Below are 14536 nucleotides of genomic sequence, written 5' to 3' on the forward strand. Positions count from 1 at the left end.
TTGTTTGTAAAAGGAAAGGGGAAGCTGACAGGCATAATTCCCAATAAGATGGGGAAGGAAAGAAAAATAAAGGGATTGATAACAGTTTTATAGGAAACTATAACATCATTTTAGAAAAGAGAGATACTTTTGACAGCTGACAAGAGCTCATAATGGAATAGAGTATGATATATTCTTGGCACAACTGGTATATTAGGGCAGCAAAAACCCGTTTCCTCATATTTTCTCTTGATTCTTTTGAGAAAAGTATTGATGGTTGAGTAAGAGGGTAAAACTTGAGCCAGAGCATGGAAAGACCTTTGCTATTAGAAGATTAAAGGTGCTTGTTGAGGCCTGAATTGTCCGCAAAGCAGCAAAAAAATAGTCTAACACTCAGGCCGCATTAGTAAAAGGAAAATAAAAGCTATAACATTACAGGTCAGCTAAATCAGAGCATTGTAACATTAAATCTGCGAGTGAAATAAAATCCCTATAATTAAGATGCAATTAATGAAATAAAGGTAATCATCTACTTAATAATTAACTTCATGGTTTTAAGTCACTTAAACCAGAATGGCCCAGTGGGCATGTACAGGGCTGGACTGCAGGCAGATGAAGATCTCATGTTTGAGGATTTCCTTTTTATTCTATTTATGCTCAGAGAAGATTTGTGTGAGGCAGTGGAGAGGAAGGACAGGGACATGCTGATTCAATAAAACACCATTATACTCCTTTTAAAAGCTTCCATTGGTGACATGAGTAGGGGGGTAATTATAATAAATACCAGTAATCAGTGACAATTCTATTCAAAGGAGCAGTGACTGGTTTCTATCACACACACACACACACACACACGCACGCACACTGAGACACTGAACACACGTCGGTTTTCAGTGTTACTCTGAGGACAAGTGATCTTTTCTTTCATTTTCAGTTGTCCTAATAGACTCTCACTATGAGTAATAAAGTCCGTGAGTCACTTGAGATGCAAATGTCACTGTTTAAAAGTAGTGATTAAAAATATAAACTTAAAAAAAAAATAAAAAGAAATGAAATAAAATAAACAAAAGATATTTATTGAGAGTTTATTAGTAACATGTAGCTGCCCGAACAGGATTATCGAAGGAATTCTGCCGCCATATTCGGTCCAGAATCTTAGGAAACGACTTCTCTTTCAACCAAATGACATTATTTCACTGAACCCGTCCTTTGATTCTATTAAAATGACAACCACATATGTGCATCCTTAATGATAGAGATTCCTCACATCATGGAAATCATACTGCAGCCAGCAGACACTAGAAACTCGAGAGAAGAGATGCAAAAAACATTGTCTGTCATCGTTGCATCCTTTTGGTGTGCATTTTTACGCCGCATTCCTCAACATATTGCTGCTAGATCAAGAAAAAAAAAAAAAAAAAAAAAAAAAAAAAATCACATAAAGACACTGTGCATCAAAAAGCGGTGACTGGCAACCATATGGTGATGAGCATTTCTCAGCCCACTGCTTTCAAAGTAATCTATAAACTGAGAAAAAAAAAAAAAAAAAAAACGGCGCAATTTCCTCTATAAAAACACATCAAGTTTGATCATGCATCATGCAAATGCCAAGTGTTAAGTGACTCTACGGCCAACATCATGATCGGATTATCACGGAGGGCTGGAAATGGTACACAGAACTTTCATCTTTCTAATTTTTCCATTTCTTATCATCGCTGCTCTCAACACTGTTGCAGACGTGAGAACACTAAGCTGTGATCCAAGTGCTTCTAGTTATTGAATATGACTTTTCTTTTGTAGATTAAGAGATAGAGAATAGACAAGCTGAGGAATGGGTATAGGACAAAGACAAAAGGGAAACAACACAGCAGCAACAAGATTAACTCCAGGTCATCTGGCGTAATGAAGACAGACGTACGCGCATCAGACGAGGGATGAAGAGCCGTACTGTACTGTGGGTGAACTCTCTTGGATCGCCGGCTTTGTGGATCCCCATCTTTCACTGGAAATGGGGCAAAGTCAGGCGATGCCCGGCTCAATTTCAACACCCGATGAAATTGATGATTGTGTGAATGGGCCTCTTTCCAGAGATAATTAGCACAGTGTGCAAGGTTAAGAGTGCCCCGAGGGAATAGAGCCTGGTGTAGGTCAAGAACAAATGCAAGAGTAAGAATATCAGTTTGCAAGAACAAAAGGAGCGTAATGTCTTAAATAAGATCTAATTAAACAAAGAATAAAAAAACATTATCGCTTGCAAGTTGCTTTAAATGGAGCTGTTTAACCCTTGCTAGATAGTGGACTCAGAATTACAGGTCTGGCAGAAAAGGCTTTCATGAAAGACATTATAGCATCATTTACAGCCTTTTATCTAGCAAAAAATGGCGACTTATAGGCACCTTATTTTCCAGTGAGTCCGATACTGAATGCTAATATATTCTTTCTAATTTTACACAAAAGTAACTCTTTAGCAGAATGCATTAAGGAGATACTCATTTTGCTACTCTGGATGTCAGAAAAGGCGATATTTACTTTACTTTTATACTGTCAACAACATGATTTTTGTTAATATTATCACGCTCAATGGCTCAAGCAGACACCTTGGCCTTCCTTTTCTGCCCTGGAGAGGTCAACAGACATCAAACCTTGTGATGCTGTAGGGCCATTTGGGTGCAAACCCCCCTCCATTGTGTTAGTGGACTTCTATTAGAATTGATAACCCTCTCAGGCGAGACCAAATACTCTGGGCACATCGTGAGTAAAAAGGTTCATTCCATCACAAAGTTATTATCCACAGGCAGATTGTTACCATTCATCACGTGTGAGAGATGAAACTCACTGTTAGTCAAGGGAAACGGCTGTTCCACTGCCTTGCCGCGGATCAATATATGCCGCCATTTTACTTTCTCTCGTCTGCTACAAAAAAGTAATTATACAGAAGAAATGTTGACAATCAATAGACTAGTCAGGTAAGGTTAAGGTCTGCTGTGGGGGCCGGCGGAGGCTCCTCTGTCAGCTGTCACTGATGCTGCTGATGTGAACGCGGACACCCGCATGGGAATAAAGGGAGGTTTGTCTCCTTCAGCCCCTTTTACTTATCTGTTAGGTCGGTTGTGTCGCCACAATTAGTTCCTGAAGAGCGGAAGAGAGCGCTGGTAAATGAATAGAAGCGAATCACACCACAAAGAAGCACTGAAGCTCAGATTGTGAGGAGTACTTCAGTTGAAGTGTCGGTAGTATGGGTATGTCTGTGTAAGGATACATCACCTGCACAAGATGTAAATGGAGAATGAAGGACAGATGGAAATATATTATCTTTGTACAGTATCAAATAATCACTTCTGTGATGCTGAAAGACATCAAAAGGATACTTCTACATTTTAAAAATGCAATGAAAATCAATTTATGAATAAAAATAAGAATAAGTTGGTGATGTACCAGCCACTGTGTAATTCTAACAGTGTATTTTAAACTGATGAGTTTCGCCTTTTTATTGTGTGTGAAACAGTTGCTGTTAAATTTACTCTTCAGCGGTGTGAGTGAACTGCAAAATGAGAGATATTTATAATACTGTCACAGTAAAAATGGTCCTGGGTTACAAAAATGGTGGATGATTTTCTTCAATGAATTCATCAGCCTCGCCTTGACATCTACTTTCACTTTGGACGAGTCTGAACTTTATAATCCACTGGCAGGGTTCAGAGGTCAACAGCAGAGGGGACCAGAGGGCAGGGAAAATCACTCTCTCCCTGGAAAAAACTCTGACATCCAATTTTCAACTTGATTTATCAGTGTAAAGCTAAAATTGATAGTGTGTCATTACTGGGCAGGGAGCTGTCTTGGAGAGATGTATCAAAGCCTCCTCGTTTTGATTTAGCACGGCGGATCAATACAACCCTATACTGTTTCAATTTGAGGGGTATTGATTTTCCTATGCTGACTCTATACGGGGGGACATTCATCATCAAGCAAGCATATAGTATGATCTAACAGGCCACCATAGGGTCTGATCTGCTTATTCTTCACTCAGATCACATGACTGCACAGCAGCTGTTTTCGAGCCTCGCGCAGATCGTTTCCTTGTCGTCGGCTGTTGTCATACGTGCTGCAGTACAATTTGGTACACTGTTTGCCGCAAAAACAACAGTTCAAAACGGAGTGGCCCTCAGAGGTGCAGATAACCCGCAGATGTCTGTAATTCAGGACAAACACGTGCACGTCTAATGGCAGGCCAGGTGGCAACATCCATCTAATGACCACAGTTGCAAATGCACACCGGTAAAAAGGGTGGGAAAACATAACTATAAGTTATACTACTTCCTGTCTCCTGCCTGCCTAAGAATAATTTTGTTTATAATATATTCTACACAAATGATAAATATCCCTTGGCATGTCTCTAGGCAGAACTTAGGAGTAAAAGGCAAAGCAATTTCAGTGCACAAGGGTGAAAACAAACATTAACAGCTAAAGTCTCTCTCTCTCTCCCTCTCTCTTTGTCTCTCTCTCTCTCTCTCTCTCCCTAACACACACACACACACACACACACACACACACACACACACACAGACATAACAGACAGCCACCTCAAAATGCTTGAGGGCTTTATATTTTACAAGAGCAGCATAAATGGGAAAGTTAATGTAGCATTGAATAAGACTAAGCTGCTGAACTGCAACACTGCCTTGAGCTTGTGAGCATATTGCATCATTTTTCTTCACCAGCAGGTTACCATTAAATTTGAATTTGTTGGAAGTTTTGCGGTATCATTTACAATGCACTCATGCTCAATAACCTTTTGTTTCAATGCAAATGCTATGCGTCTGAGAGGGACTCCATAAATATTTGAACAAGAGCCCAGAATGCAATCCAATAGATTTTGCTATGGGTACTCCTGCTAAGGTTCAGTCAATTTTATGAAAATCTGTACTCTTCTCAGTCATGGCCAAAATATTTTTTCATTTGACAATATCTATAATGAAAAACATAATTTTGAATATTTTTGTGCCAATAATAAAAACACACATACACATTTTCATGTTCAATTTCTGCGTAGAGGCTCTAAAAATACCATCTATGAAAACACCAACACACTGACTGATTTATTGAAATAGACGACGTTTCAATCCCATTTAGAATAATCTTCCTCTGCGTTACTTTTCAGTCTCGTCTGGCCTTTGCACATACATGTGATGTGCATATAATAACGCTCCCTCTAGTAGTTCTCAGATGAACCACTTCAACAGAAAACGACACAAGGTTTTTTGTAGAGTGATTTATGCCAATATAACTACGTTTGATATCATGAAGCACATAGAGAGAAACAGTAGCTCATAGGCATCCAAACTATTCTTCTTAATCCGCAAAAAAAAAAAAAGAAACCAAATGTAGCAGCTCCTGACATCTGCTGTGTTTGGGTGGAAAATCTTTGAACTTTACAGCAAGTGAAAGACATAAAAAAAAAAAAATAGCCGTAAAAACTAATTACATGAACTATAATATTTTCCTTGACAACAGTAAATATGGTTTAAGATATGAAACAAACTTAATTTCAGCAAACACGGTTAAACATCTGCATTGTATTTTCAAAAAAATTAATAACAAAAACCAAAGCTACTGTTTTAGCGAAGGGGCAAAATTTGTTTTGGCAAATCAGCAGTGGTGGTTTGTGTAAGAGTGGCGTACCTCCTCTCGAGTGCCTGGTCTTTGTCATGATGCACCTCACTACTGATTTTACTTTTAACCAACTCTGCATCTGACCTGAATCCACTGATATGGATTCCACTTTCTAAAAAGACAGAAATGAACATCAAAACAGAACCTACCACAGTTTCACCTGCAAGCACAACTGATCCTTCCTGGTCCTATCATTGAAACAATTGCATGCACACTGTTACTTATATCTGTAACACAAGATAAATGGTCAAACTCTGAGCTTTTAACTCAATACAAGCAGTATGTTGTAAGACCTCTGTTTGTTTGATATAACTAGCTCTTGATCCTTCCCCTCTGCAGTGTATCTGTGGGACCAGGCGAGTGGTGGGAGGCGAAGCGGGAGAGCCAGCGGTTATTTTAACAGGGCCCATGGGGAAGTCTGCAACTACCACCAGGTGCTGGTCTGTGTTACTGAGAGGGTCAATGAATGCCTGGACAACACTGCAGAAACACCCCCACAACCCCCCCCATCTTCCCCTTCTTCAACCCCCGGTCTGTTGAACGACCGGCCAATCAGCTGTCCCCAGAGGATTAAGCCACTCCGCACTGTAATTGCGTTTGCTGACCAGATCGCTGACCCTATCGGTTTCTGGGAAAATGACATTAACTGGTGGTCCTATCCCATCACTGTATAGTTTTGTGAACAGGTAACTTTTGTCCTCTAGGTTTGGACCTAACGTGGCTCGTGTTGGTCTGAACGTGATCTTCATACATCCGAGTGAAGGGGCTTACCTCTGGGCCAGCGTCCCCCAGGCGCCGTGCTTGTTGGTGAGGATGTTGACGATTTTCTGCTTTAACTGGTTGGCCGTCACGTGGTCTCTGTGTTTAGCGGCGCTGATCAGGTGGTCACACATCTTCTCTTCTTCTTTTCTATCAGCCGCGTATTGGGCACAGTTGGACTAATTTGAGATTTTTTTAAAAAAAAAGGAAAAACAAAAGGAAAAACATAGCATGTGAACCTCATCACATATTTATGGCTTTAGGTACAGTATCCCCTGCCAAAAGTGATGTCTGACATTGTTGTAATAGCGTTTGAGACTATTTTACTTGAATAAAGCCAGAATAATATATATCCTCTAATGGAGCATTTGTCACGCTGAAGAATGTTATGGCTTCATTCAACACACTTGAGTGCATAAAGATATTAGTGGACAGCTGAGAGATATATTTCTGCTCCCTTGGAGGAGTGTAGTAAATCATGGGGAGCACATGAAGGCAGTCCATTCCCTAAATGCGGACAGATGAGGCTCCCTGCTACGTAGCTGTGGATAGTGCTATTAGAGGAGAGGGGGGAAAATACTATTATAGATCCACAAAGAATACAGTCTGTCAAGGTTAACAAAGCTACACTGGCCATTATATCAAAGGGCATGCTATTGTCCTTTCTTATAGTAATGTTGTAAAATGTAAATATGCAGCTTTATTTTCTAAAAAACAAAACGTAACACAAGAATGCGTTCCCTTTTGTAACTTGCAATACATTCAATATATAAGCAATATGATTCAAATAATGCTTGATTCAATATTTTGGGAATATGTTAGGTGTCAGAATGATAAAGTTAAAGTTAACCCCAGTTGCCTACTGGTTAAGACTTATAACACATAACCACAACGTCGATGGTTTGATTCCAGCAGCTGACCTTTGTTGCTGTATGTCATACCCCTCCCTCTCTCTACCCCTGTCTCCTTTCTCTCTGCACTTCTGTCAAATAAATGCAAAAAATAAATAAATAAATAAAAAATGTATTTGACAATAAAGTCCAAAATAGCTAAAATACATATTTGTGTTTTAATATTGGTTTTTATATCAAGTTCCGGGAGTCAGTGCATCTGAAAAGTGTTCCAGGTGGCTAAAAGTAATCTAGAGGAGCACATCTGACTCTGTCTTCGCTGCTGAAACAAGATTGTCTTACTATGCCACCCTGGGGGAACTCTTGCTAATATTCAAAATCTAATTTGCTAACAGAAGCTGGAAGTTAATTGAATTTCCTGCTTCAAATTTGAATTCTGTCAGATATTATACTTCAACATATTCTTCATAAAGGAGATAACTCAATCTCTGCTTGTCACCTCACATTACCACGTGATGCTGTGACAAATATCAAATGTTATTTATCACTTTAAAGCATATGACGCTTCACCCTGACACCAACTTAATTGTAAAAATGTCTTATCTGCGTCCTGAATCTTCAATCTTGGAGAGTGGGTAATAAAGTAACGTCAGGCCTAGATGAAAAGTGTAGGCTGTCTGGAGTTGGCAGACAGAACGGATGGGGCCAGGTACATTTCCCCCCTTCTCCTGACATTGCATATCTAGCCGTCTCTTCCAGTTTATCTAGCGGGTCAAGGATCCTCAAGAACTGTATATCAAGCAGCTGTTTGAGGATGGCTGCTTTTTCCTGATAAGAAACTCATCACTCCTAACATGTACAAGCTGCTAACAGAGGTGGCAGTAGTATGTGTATGTGTGTCTGTGCGCTTGTGTGGTCACGTTTGTGTCATTACACACACACACACACACACATATGTCTTCTAATGTTCTACAGCAACCAAACAAAATATTTTTATACAGTAAGATCTCTCTATTTTTTCCATCCATTTCTATGGTATTTTGTTTGTTGAATGTATTATTCAGCTGAACAGCCTGCATCGAAATATACAAGGATGATGTCTTTCTCGTGGTGGTTTCAGACAAACATTAGAGGAAAATAAAAGCGCCATTATTGCAAGAAAATTAATGTTCACGAATTGCTCAAACCTCGTTACTTTTCCTTTCATGTCTGAATTGGGAGTGGTTTGATGTGGGTGGGCTAAATGTTAATTCAGGAGGCTGTGCCCAAAGTTGGTTGGGAAAAGCTCATATTAAAAGCCTAAATTAATATTGTCGGCATATCCCTTTGCTACCAGTAATTAAATTCCTTTATAAGGAATTGTACTGGTGAGGAGTTAATCCTCATGAGGACACAGAGGGACAAGATTACTGAGCATATACAGTTGAATGGCTGTTCCATGCTAATAGGATTTGTTTAGGGTTCATTAGCACACGGACAAAATGTTCCATTTTCAATTGGTATAACTTGAATTTAGAAAAAGCAAGAAAAACACAGTTTGTACCTCAAACTCTGCGTGTTTGTGGACGTCCTCCGCTCGCTGTCTGTTCAGGATGAACTCGGCCTCGTTGGCGACCCGCACTATGTGGTCCTTCATAGCATGGCAGAGCAACCTTCATAACATTGCAGAGAAAGTTAAATGCAGCGGACTGCGTGTTACTATTCATTATGAAACATATCATTTGTATTAGCTATAGCTGGGTGTGATGATGCCCCTGAGGAAGGCTCAAGGTTAAAGGAAATATAACTTGTCAGGATTGTGTGATATTCTGCTTGTTGAAAGAGCAGACTAGTAAACAGCATCATTGGTCTGTGATATGTTGCGGGGCTGCAGGTCAGTGACGGATCCCTCTGTAGCATTAAGAGAGGGAATGGAGTGTCATTAGAGCATTGAAGCCTGTCTGGCACACTCCTGATTGACTGGGCATCCCTTCTCCCACTGACCAGAGCATCAACCCGGCACCTGTATTGCTGACAAGTCTGGCCGTAGACAACTTCTCACATGACTGACTCTGGAGACTCTGTGGTCTCTGCCCACATTCTAATTTAAATTCCAGTATCTTTAAACATTGAAAACACCCTGAGTATTGTGTGTAGATTACATGCTATTTTACACACCATTAGCCTAGCTTTGTTTTAATTAAAAAGGAGCCCCTGTTCCTCTCCAGTGCTTGATACAGATTGTAATTTCCCTCCTGTCCCAAAGAGAGGCAATAATCCAGAGGCTGCATTCATCAGCTGCTATTGCCTCTTTAACTGTTGACAAGCGCTCATTAATAGACAGACGTTCAGTGTTCAAAGAGAGGGGCTGACAACACCGAGCTTTGTTTAGAAACCAAGAATAGATGAGAAACCGAGTTGACGAGTGATATCCGAAAAAAAAAAAAAAATACACACTCTTCATTACACTTCTGTGTTATTATCTCAGAGATAGGGAACTCTTATCAACACAATTATTCACACTTAGACTTGATTTCACCATTGTTTTTGGTTAACAGGCAGTCATCTAAAACGATTAAAATATCCTAGTTGAAAACTCTTGAAAACTTCCTTATCTGGTGATTATACACGTGCTGTAAATCAAGACAAGAACAAAACCAGTTTGAAGACAAATTCTCTCAAATCTTATTGATCTGAAGCACTAAATCTGTTGTTACATTATCTTATGTTGAGTGCCTCCAAGCACCATATACTTTGTAGTCAGTGGTCAACACTGTGATCTCTGTAGACAGACTTTTGGGAGATTTTAAAACAATATCTTAACAAAACTGTAAGCAGAAATGTACTTTTGAGTCTATACAGAGCTGTGTCAACATGGTAACCTGGGGCAGAACTGGAGCATGGAGAAAGGAGCACTATCAATATTCAAGTAGATTGATCAGTTTACTTTCATAACAATTAAAGGCTTTAATCGGTGTATTTTAGCACATTTGATTACAGGTTTGCGTTTAAACAGCCGCATTGTGAAACGCAGGAACAGCACATAACTACCTCCCTGTTGTTGAACATACAACAGATATGTCTGTGTCAGCCACGCCTTGTAAGACACACGGAGGTAACAGACTAGCTTTCTCTAGATCTGTCTAGTTAAGCAGAGCAGGTGTGCAGAGACTTGAGTAAGACTGGGAAATTATGTATCTGTCAGCAGCACCCTGGACAGCACCGTGTGGCCCAACTGACTGAAACTCTTTGTTCCAGGGCCAGCGGGGGGACTGAGAGAGAGAGAGAGAGAAGCCTGGCTGGACTGAGGCAAGAGCCCGGGCATAGAGGGGGCCTGGCCAGATGGGTCAGCAGATGGGCAAGGAGGCTGAGCCGCCCCTGATCTGCTCTACAGAAAACCCTAAGTCTGGCCACACCCAGAGACCAGAGGAAGAGAGAGAGAGAGAATGAGAAACAAGAGATATTTAGAAATACAGCAAGGCTGGCTAAGATGGAGAGATAATAAGGCAGACATGGGAGTATGACCGCACTCTAGTGTATATATATTCCTACTTCAACCAGTCACCACAATCTTATTTACTTTTATCCGCTGCACAGAAGCCAACAAGAGGTTTAGAGATTATCTACACCCTGCTACTTGGTCCAACAACCTTTTTTTTTTTTTTTTTTTTTTACAGCTGCCAGGGAGAAGACAAAAAGAAAATACACATACTGATAACAAAAGTATTGATAAATGACTGCTAGGCTGAGTGATTTAACCTCATGTATTACAGTGAATGGATACATTACCTTCCTTCGTTGATTAGCTCAATGAATGCCAGGCCAGCGTTCTTCTGAATGGAGTTCTGCCACTCCTGAAATGAAAGAGGTTTGTCATTTGTCACTCAGCGAAGCTTTAGCGTTTTTGATTAGTTTTTAGGCTGTAAAGAGTTTCGGTTCCAGACAAAAACACAGGATATAATTATATCCCTTTAAATGATATTAGATGTTGGTTAAAAAACATATCATGTCACAATGGCCAATTTTCCTGAAATATCACAGAGGCAGTAAAAGCTAAAAAAAAACACTTTCTCAAAACAGCCAAAAAAGCAGTGAGTAAGAAAATATCCTTTTGATCCAACATGCAACAAGATCTTTCAGAAATGCATGACAAGAATCACATTTCACCATCCAAATTGCATATTTCAACTGTAATTGAGATTATATTTGATAGCTTGTAATTCAAGTAGGTAAAGAAAGCGTTTAGTTCATATGTCCTTTGAGAAAAAAAAAAAGTGATGGCTATAAAAAGCTGAAATCCTGCACCACATGTGTGACCATCCTTTCTTCCTCTGTGAAAAGATCTGTAAACACAGGAGAGATGTAATTGTGGGATGAAACTGTATCCTCTCACTTAAATACAGCCATTTCCTCTGTCCCTTACAGTGACAGATTACTGAGCAGGCTCACTGAGCCCTGCAGTGTGCGCCTGGAAGGGATCCGAGCCCTGGGCCGGACTGCCAGCACTTGCTGCCTCACAACATGCTCTGGAAATGATTAAAAAGCAGTTTGAGAGCGCGCCTTTCACTGTGGGAAATTCAGCTCTCCTGTACCCTCACTGAGGTGCAAATGGAAGGGAAAACAGAGAAGGCCACAGTTCAAAAGAGGAGGGAAAACACAGGAAAATGAAAGGAAAAAGGTTTTCAGTACTGGGGGCTACTAATGTATATAAAACTAAAGGCTATTCATATAGATAAGGGGCCTTTGAACGTGGCTGTCCATTAAAATTTTTCAGTAATTTATATTATTGTCACTTCAAACAGAGAGAGTAAACGGGGAAATATAAATAAGATAATTGCTCAAACATACACTGCTTGTTCTATGTCAATGTCTGGACAAGGTAAGCAGCATTTGTTGTGTACAGTACCACGGTAACTGACATTGACATTATTATGTATGGGCATGTGTTTTTGTACACAGTTGTCATGCCTGACACATACCGGTTCACGCAAGAGTACACAGTCTGACCCTATGATGCGTTAAGTCAGGGAGATGGTGCTGACAAACTGCTGAGCATCTGGTCTCCAAATGTTCCCTGTGACCCCCTTCCTCTGCTACAGTATCTGCCGGGAATAAGCTGTTCTTGATTTGGACAGGGATCATGTACAGTCAGTCTTCTGAGGTTCCAACTTGTACCACGCTCACGTGACAAAAATAAATACGGAAATCAAGGCAAATGTGACACTTGGGCAATGGCAGGAAAATGGCAGCGGGTCAGTGGAGCAAGAACTAGTCAAATTTGCTATCTTGTCTGAGGTATGCTTGTTGACAGCTGAGATAGCACTTCAGAGACTTTCTTTTTTCTTGTCTTTTTTTACTGGAGTGCAGAGCTCCCAGAGGAGGCTGCTTTTGATTGCAGAGATTTAAAAAAAGTCCTCTGCTGCCCATTTGAAGAAAATTAGGCCTGACGTGCACCTCCTTACGAATGAGATGTGATCCTTGATGTAAATGCAGACCATGAGCAGAGTGCAGCACCTCTAGCCATTGGAACTTGGTTTGGTAGCTTGGATATAAAAAGCCAGGATTCAAAGATGTATCAATTGGGGTATTGGTCTTTTGGGAGCAGACGAGCTCCATAACAAACTGACAAAGCCTCAACATATTTTCACTCTCTGTTGTTGTTATGGCTAGCTTGTAAGCTAACACTTCCTACTTACACATCCTCCAGACACGGATTAGCACTCTCTTTGTCATGTTTCTGGTGACCTAACAAACATAATTTGAACATTCACTTGACTTTTATTTCAGGTTTAGTTTCCAAAAAGCTGTTCGCTCCCTGCTGCTGCTGCTGGAAACGAGGTTAATGTGAACGATGAATCTGAAAAATAACGTAAATTTGCAGATTTAAAAAGAAAATAATGGAAAATCAGCTAAAAAGCGCCATAAAGTTGAAGAGTTAGTGACCTCTCTGGGTCAAAATGGGAAATTTTGGAAGATTCAAAGATGATGCTATGTGTTAATTTTGGGAAATAGCACCATTAGTACCCATTTATCTTTGAAAACACCCACCACCAACAGCAGAGAACGACTCGCTGGCCTCAAAAAAATGGTTTTCTCTCCTCCCACTTTCATCTTCCTGAAATTCAGCAGGGCACTAAGTATTTGTGGTGTTTCAATCCAACCTGTCAGTGTGCAGGAGCCTTTGCTTTTATCTGCTCTGTTATACTCTCCACATCTGGAGGCCTTCCATCACTAAATCTCTGTGGCTCCACTCTAGATCCCCCCTGTATGTTTAAGCTGTTACAAGAAACAGAGCTGCTTGACCTTTTCATTCAGCTGCCCAGGCTGAGGAAAGACACATAGTGTCTGCAGCCGTGGCCAGCCACATGATGATTGCTGTGATTAGTATGCATAAATAAGAAAAGGCAGATCATTAGCACTAATTTATTCATAAAACTGACAGGTCACAAAACAGAGAGGGACTAAAGGTCAGCTAAGTGCCCTCCTTGCTGTATTAAAACATTAGTGTTGAAATATGTGAGGGATATGTTGAAGTTGGCATTTTATAGTGATGTCAGCCAAAGCTCAACCTGCATCTGAGAGAGCTTGAGATACAGCATGACACAGAGGACATTAATTAGGAGTATATTGTATAGTACAGTACATGTTATTATTAGTTATAAAGCAGCTCTGCCTGTATCAGCTTTGTCATATAAATGATAAAGGAGACACTGATAACAAACTGTGCATCTTTATAGTTTGATTTTTTTTAATACATATTATATTAGCTGGTAACTTGACAGACTCTACAGTATTAGTATACAAAATAATGGCTCATCTCTATCTCAAAGGTTGGAGAAGGACACCCAGCTATATGGTCCAGTTTCAAGGCCTCACTGTTTGATCGATATCTCAGCCTGTGTTTCATCCCCAGAGCCTCTAATGGCAGGAACCTCTGGAGCTGCACTAATGCTATCTGTGTAAAGGGGGGATGGACTCAGACCCCTAACAGCATGCTGACGCTCTCATCTGCAATAAATCCAAGAGCTGGAAAAAGCAACTTCCCAGAGATACTCTACAGACAGAAACGCAGGAGAAAAAGGAGCCTGTCAAAAACCTTCAAAAGAACAACAATAACTCAATGCTGTCTGCCCCATTTATGCACGTTTTTTTGGAGGGGAGCCCTTGAATAATGGCCTCCATATAACAGAGGCTGAGCACCCTGCTGAAGAAAGCTTTGGATGGCAGATACCATGGAGCACATATAGTGGCAATCCACCTCCTCAAGTCTCTGGCCCTGCAGTCTGGATTCACAGAGA

The 14536-nt window shown here is 40.4% G+C and overlaps 1 protein-coding gene across 8 annotated transcripts in view; it reads right to left on the bottom strand.

Annotated features, from left to right (window-relative positions):
• The window catches only part of nbeab (neurobeachin b), a 206506-nt gene that overhangs the window by 76854 nt on the left and 115116 nt on the right, over positions 1 to 14536 (bottom strand). For all 8 annotated transcript variants that reach the window (XM_044354827.1, XM_044354830.1, XM_044354825.1 and 5 more), the window contains 3 exons: positions 11028 to 11092; positions 8803 to 8911; positions 6421 to 6587 (listed from right to left, as the gene is read on the bottom strand). In XM_044354827.1, coding sequence (XP_044210762.1) covers positions 6421 to 6587; positions 8803 to 8911; positions 11028 to 11092 — 341 coding nt within the window. The remainder of the gene's footprint in view (positions 1 to 6420; positions 6588 to 8802; positions 8912 to 11027; positions 11093 to 14536) is intronic.

Source organism: Thunnus albacares, chromosome 6 (assembly GCF_914725855.1).
Source record: "Thunnus albacares chromosome 6, fThuAlb1.1, whole genome shotgun sequence".
Taxonomy (NCBI): domain Eukaryota; kingdom Metazoa; phylum Chordata; class Actinopteri; order Scombriformes; family Scombridae; genus Thunnus; species Thunnus albacares.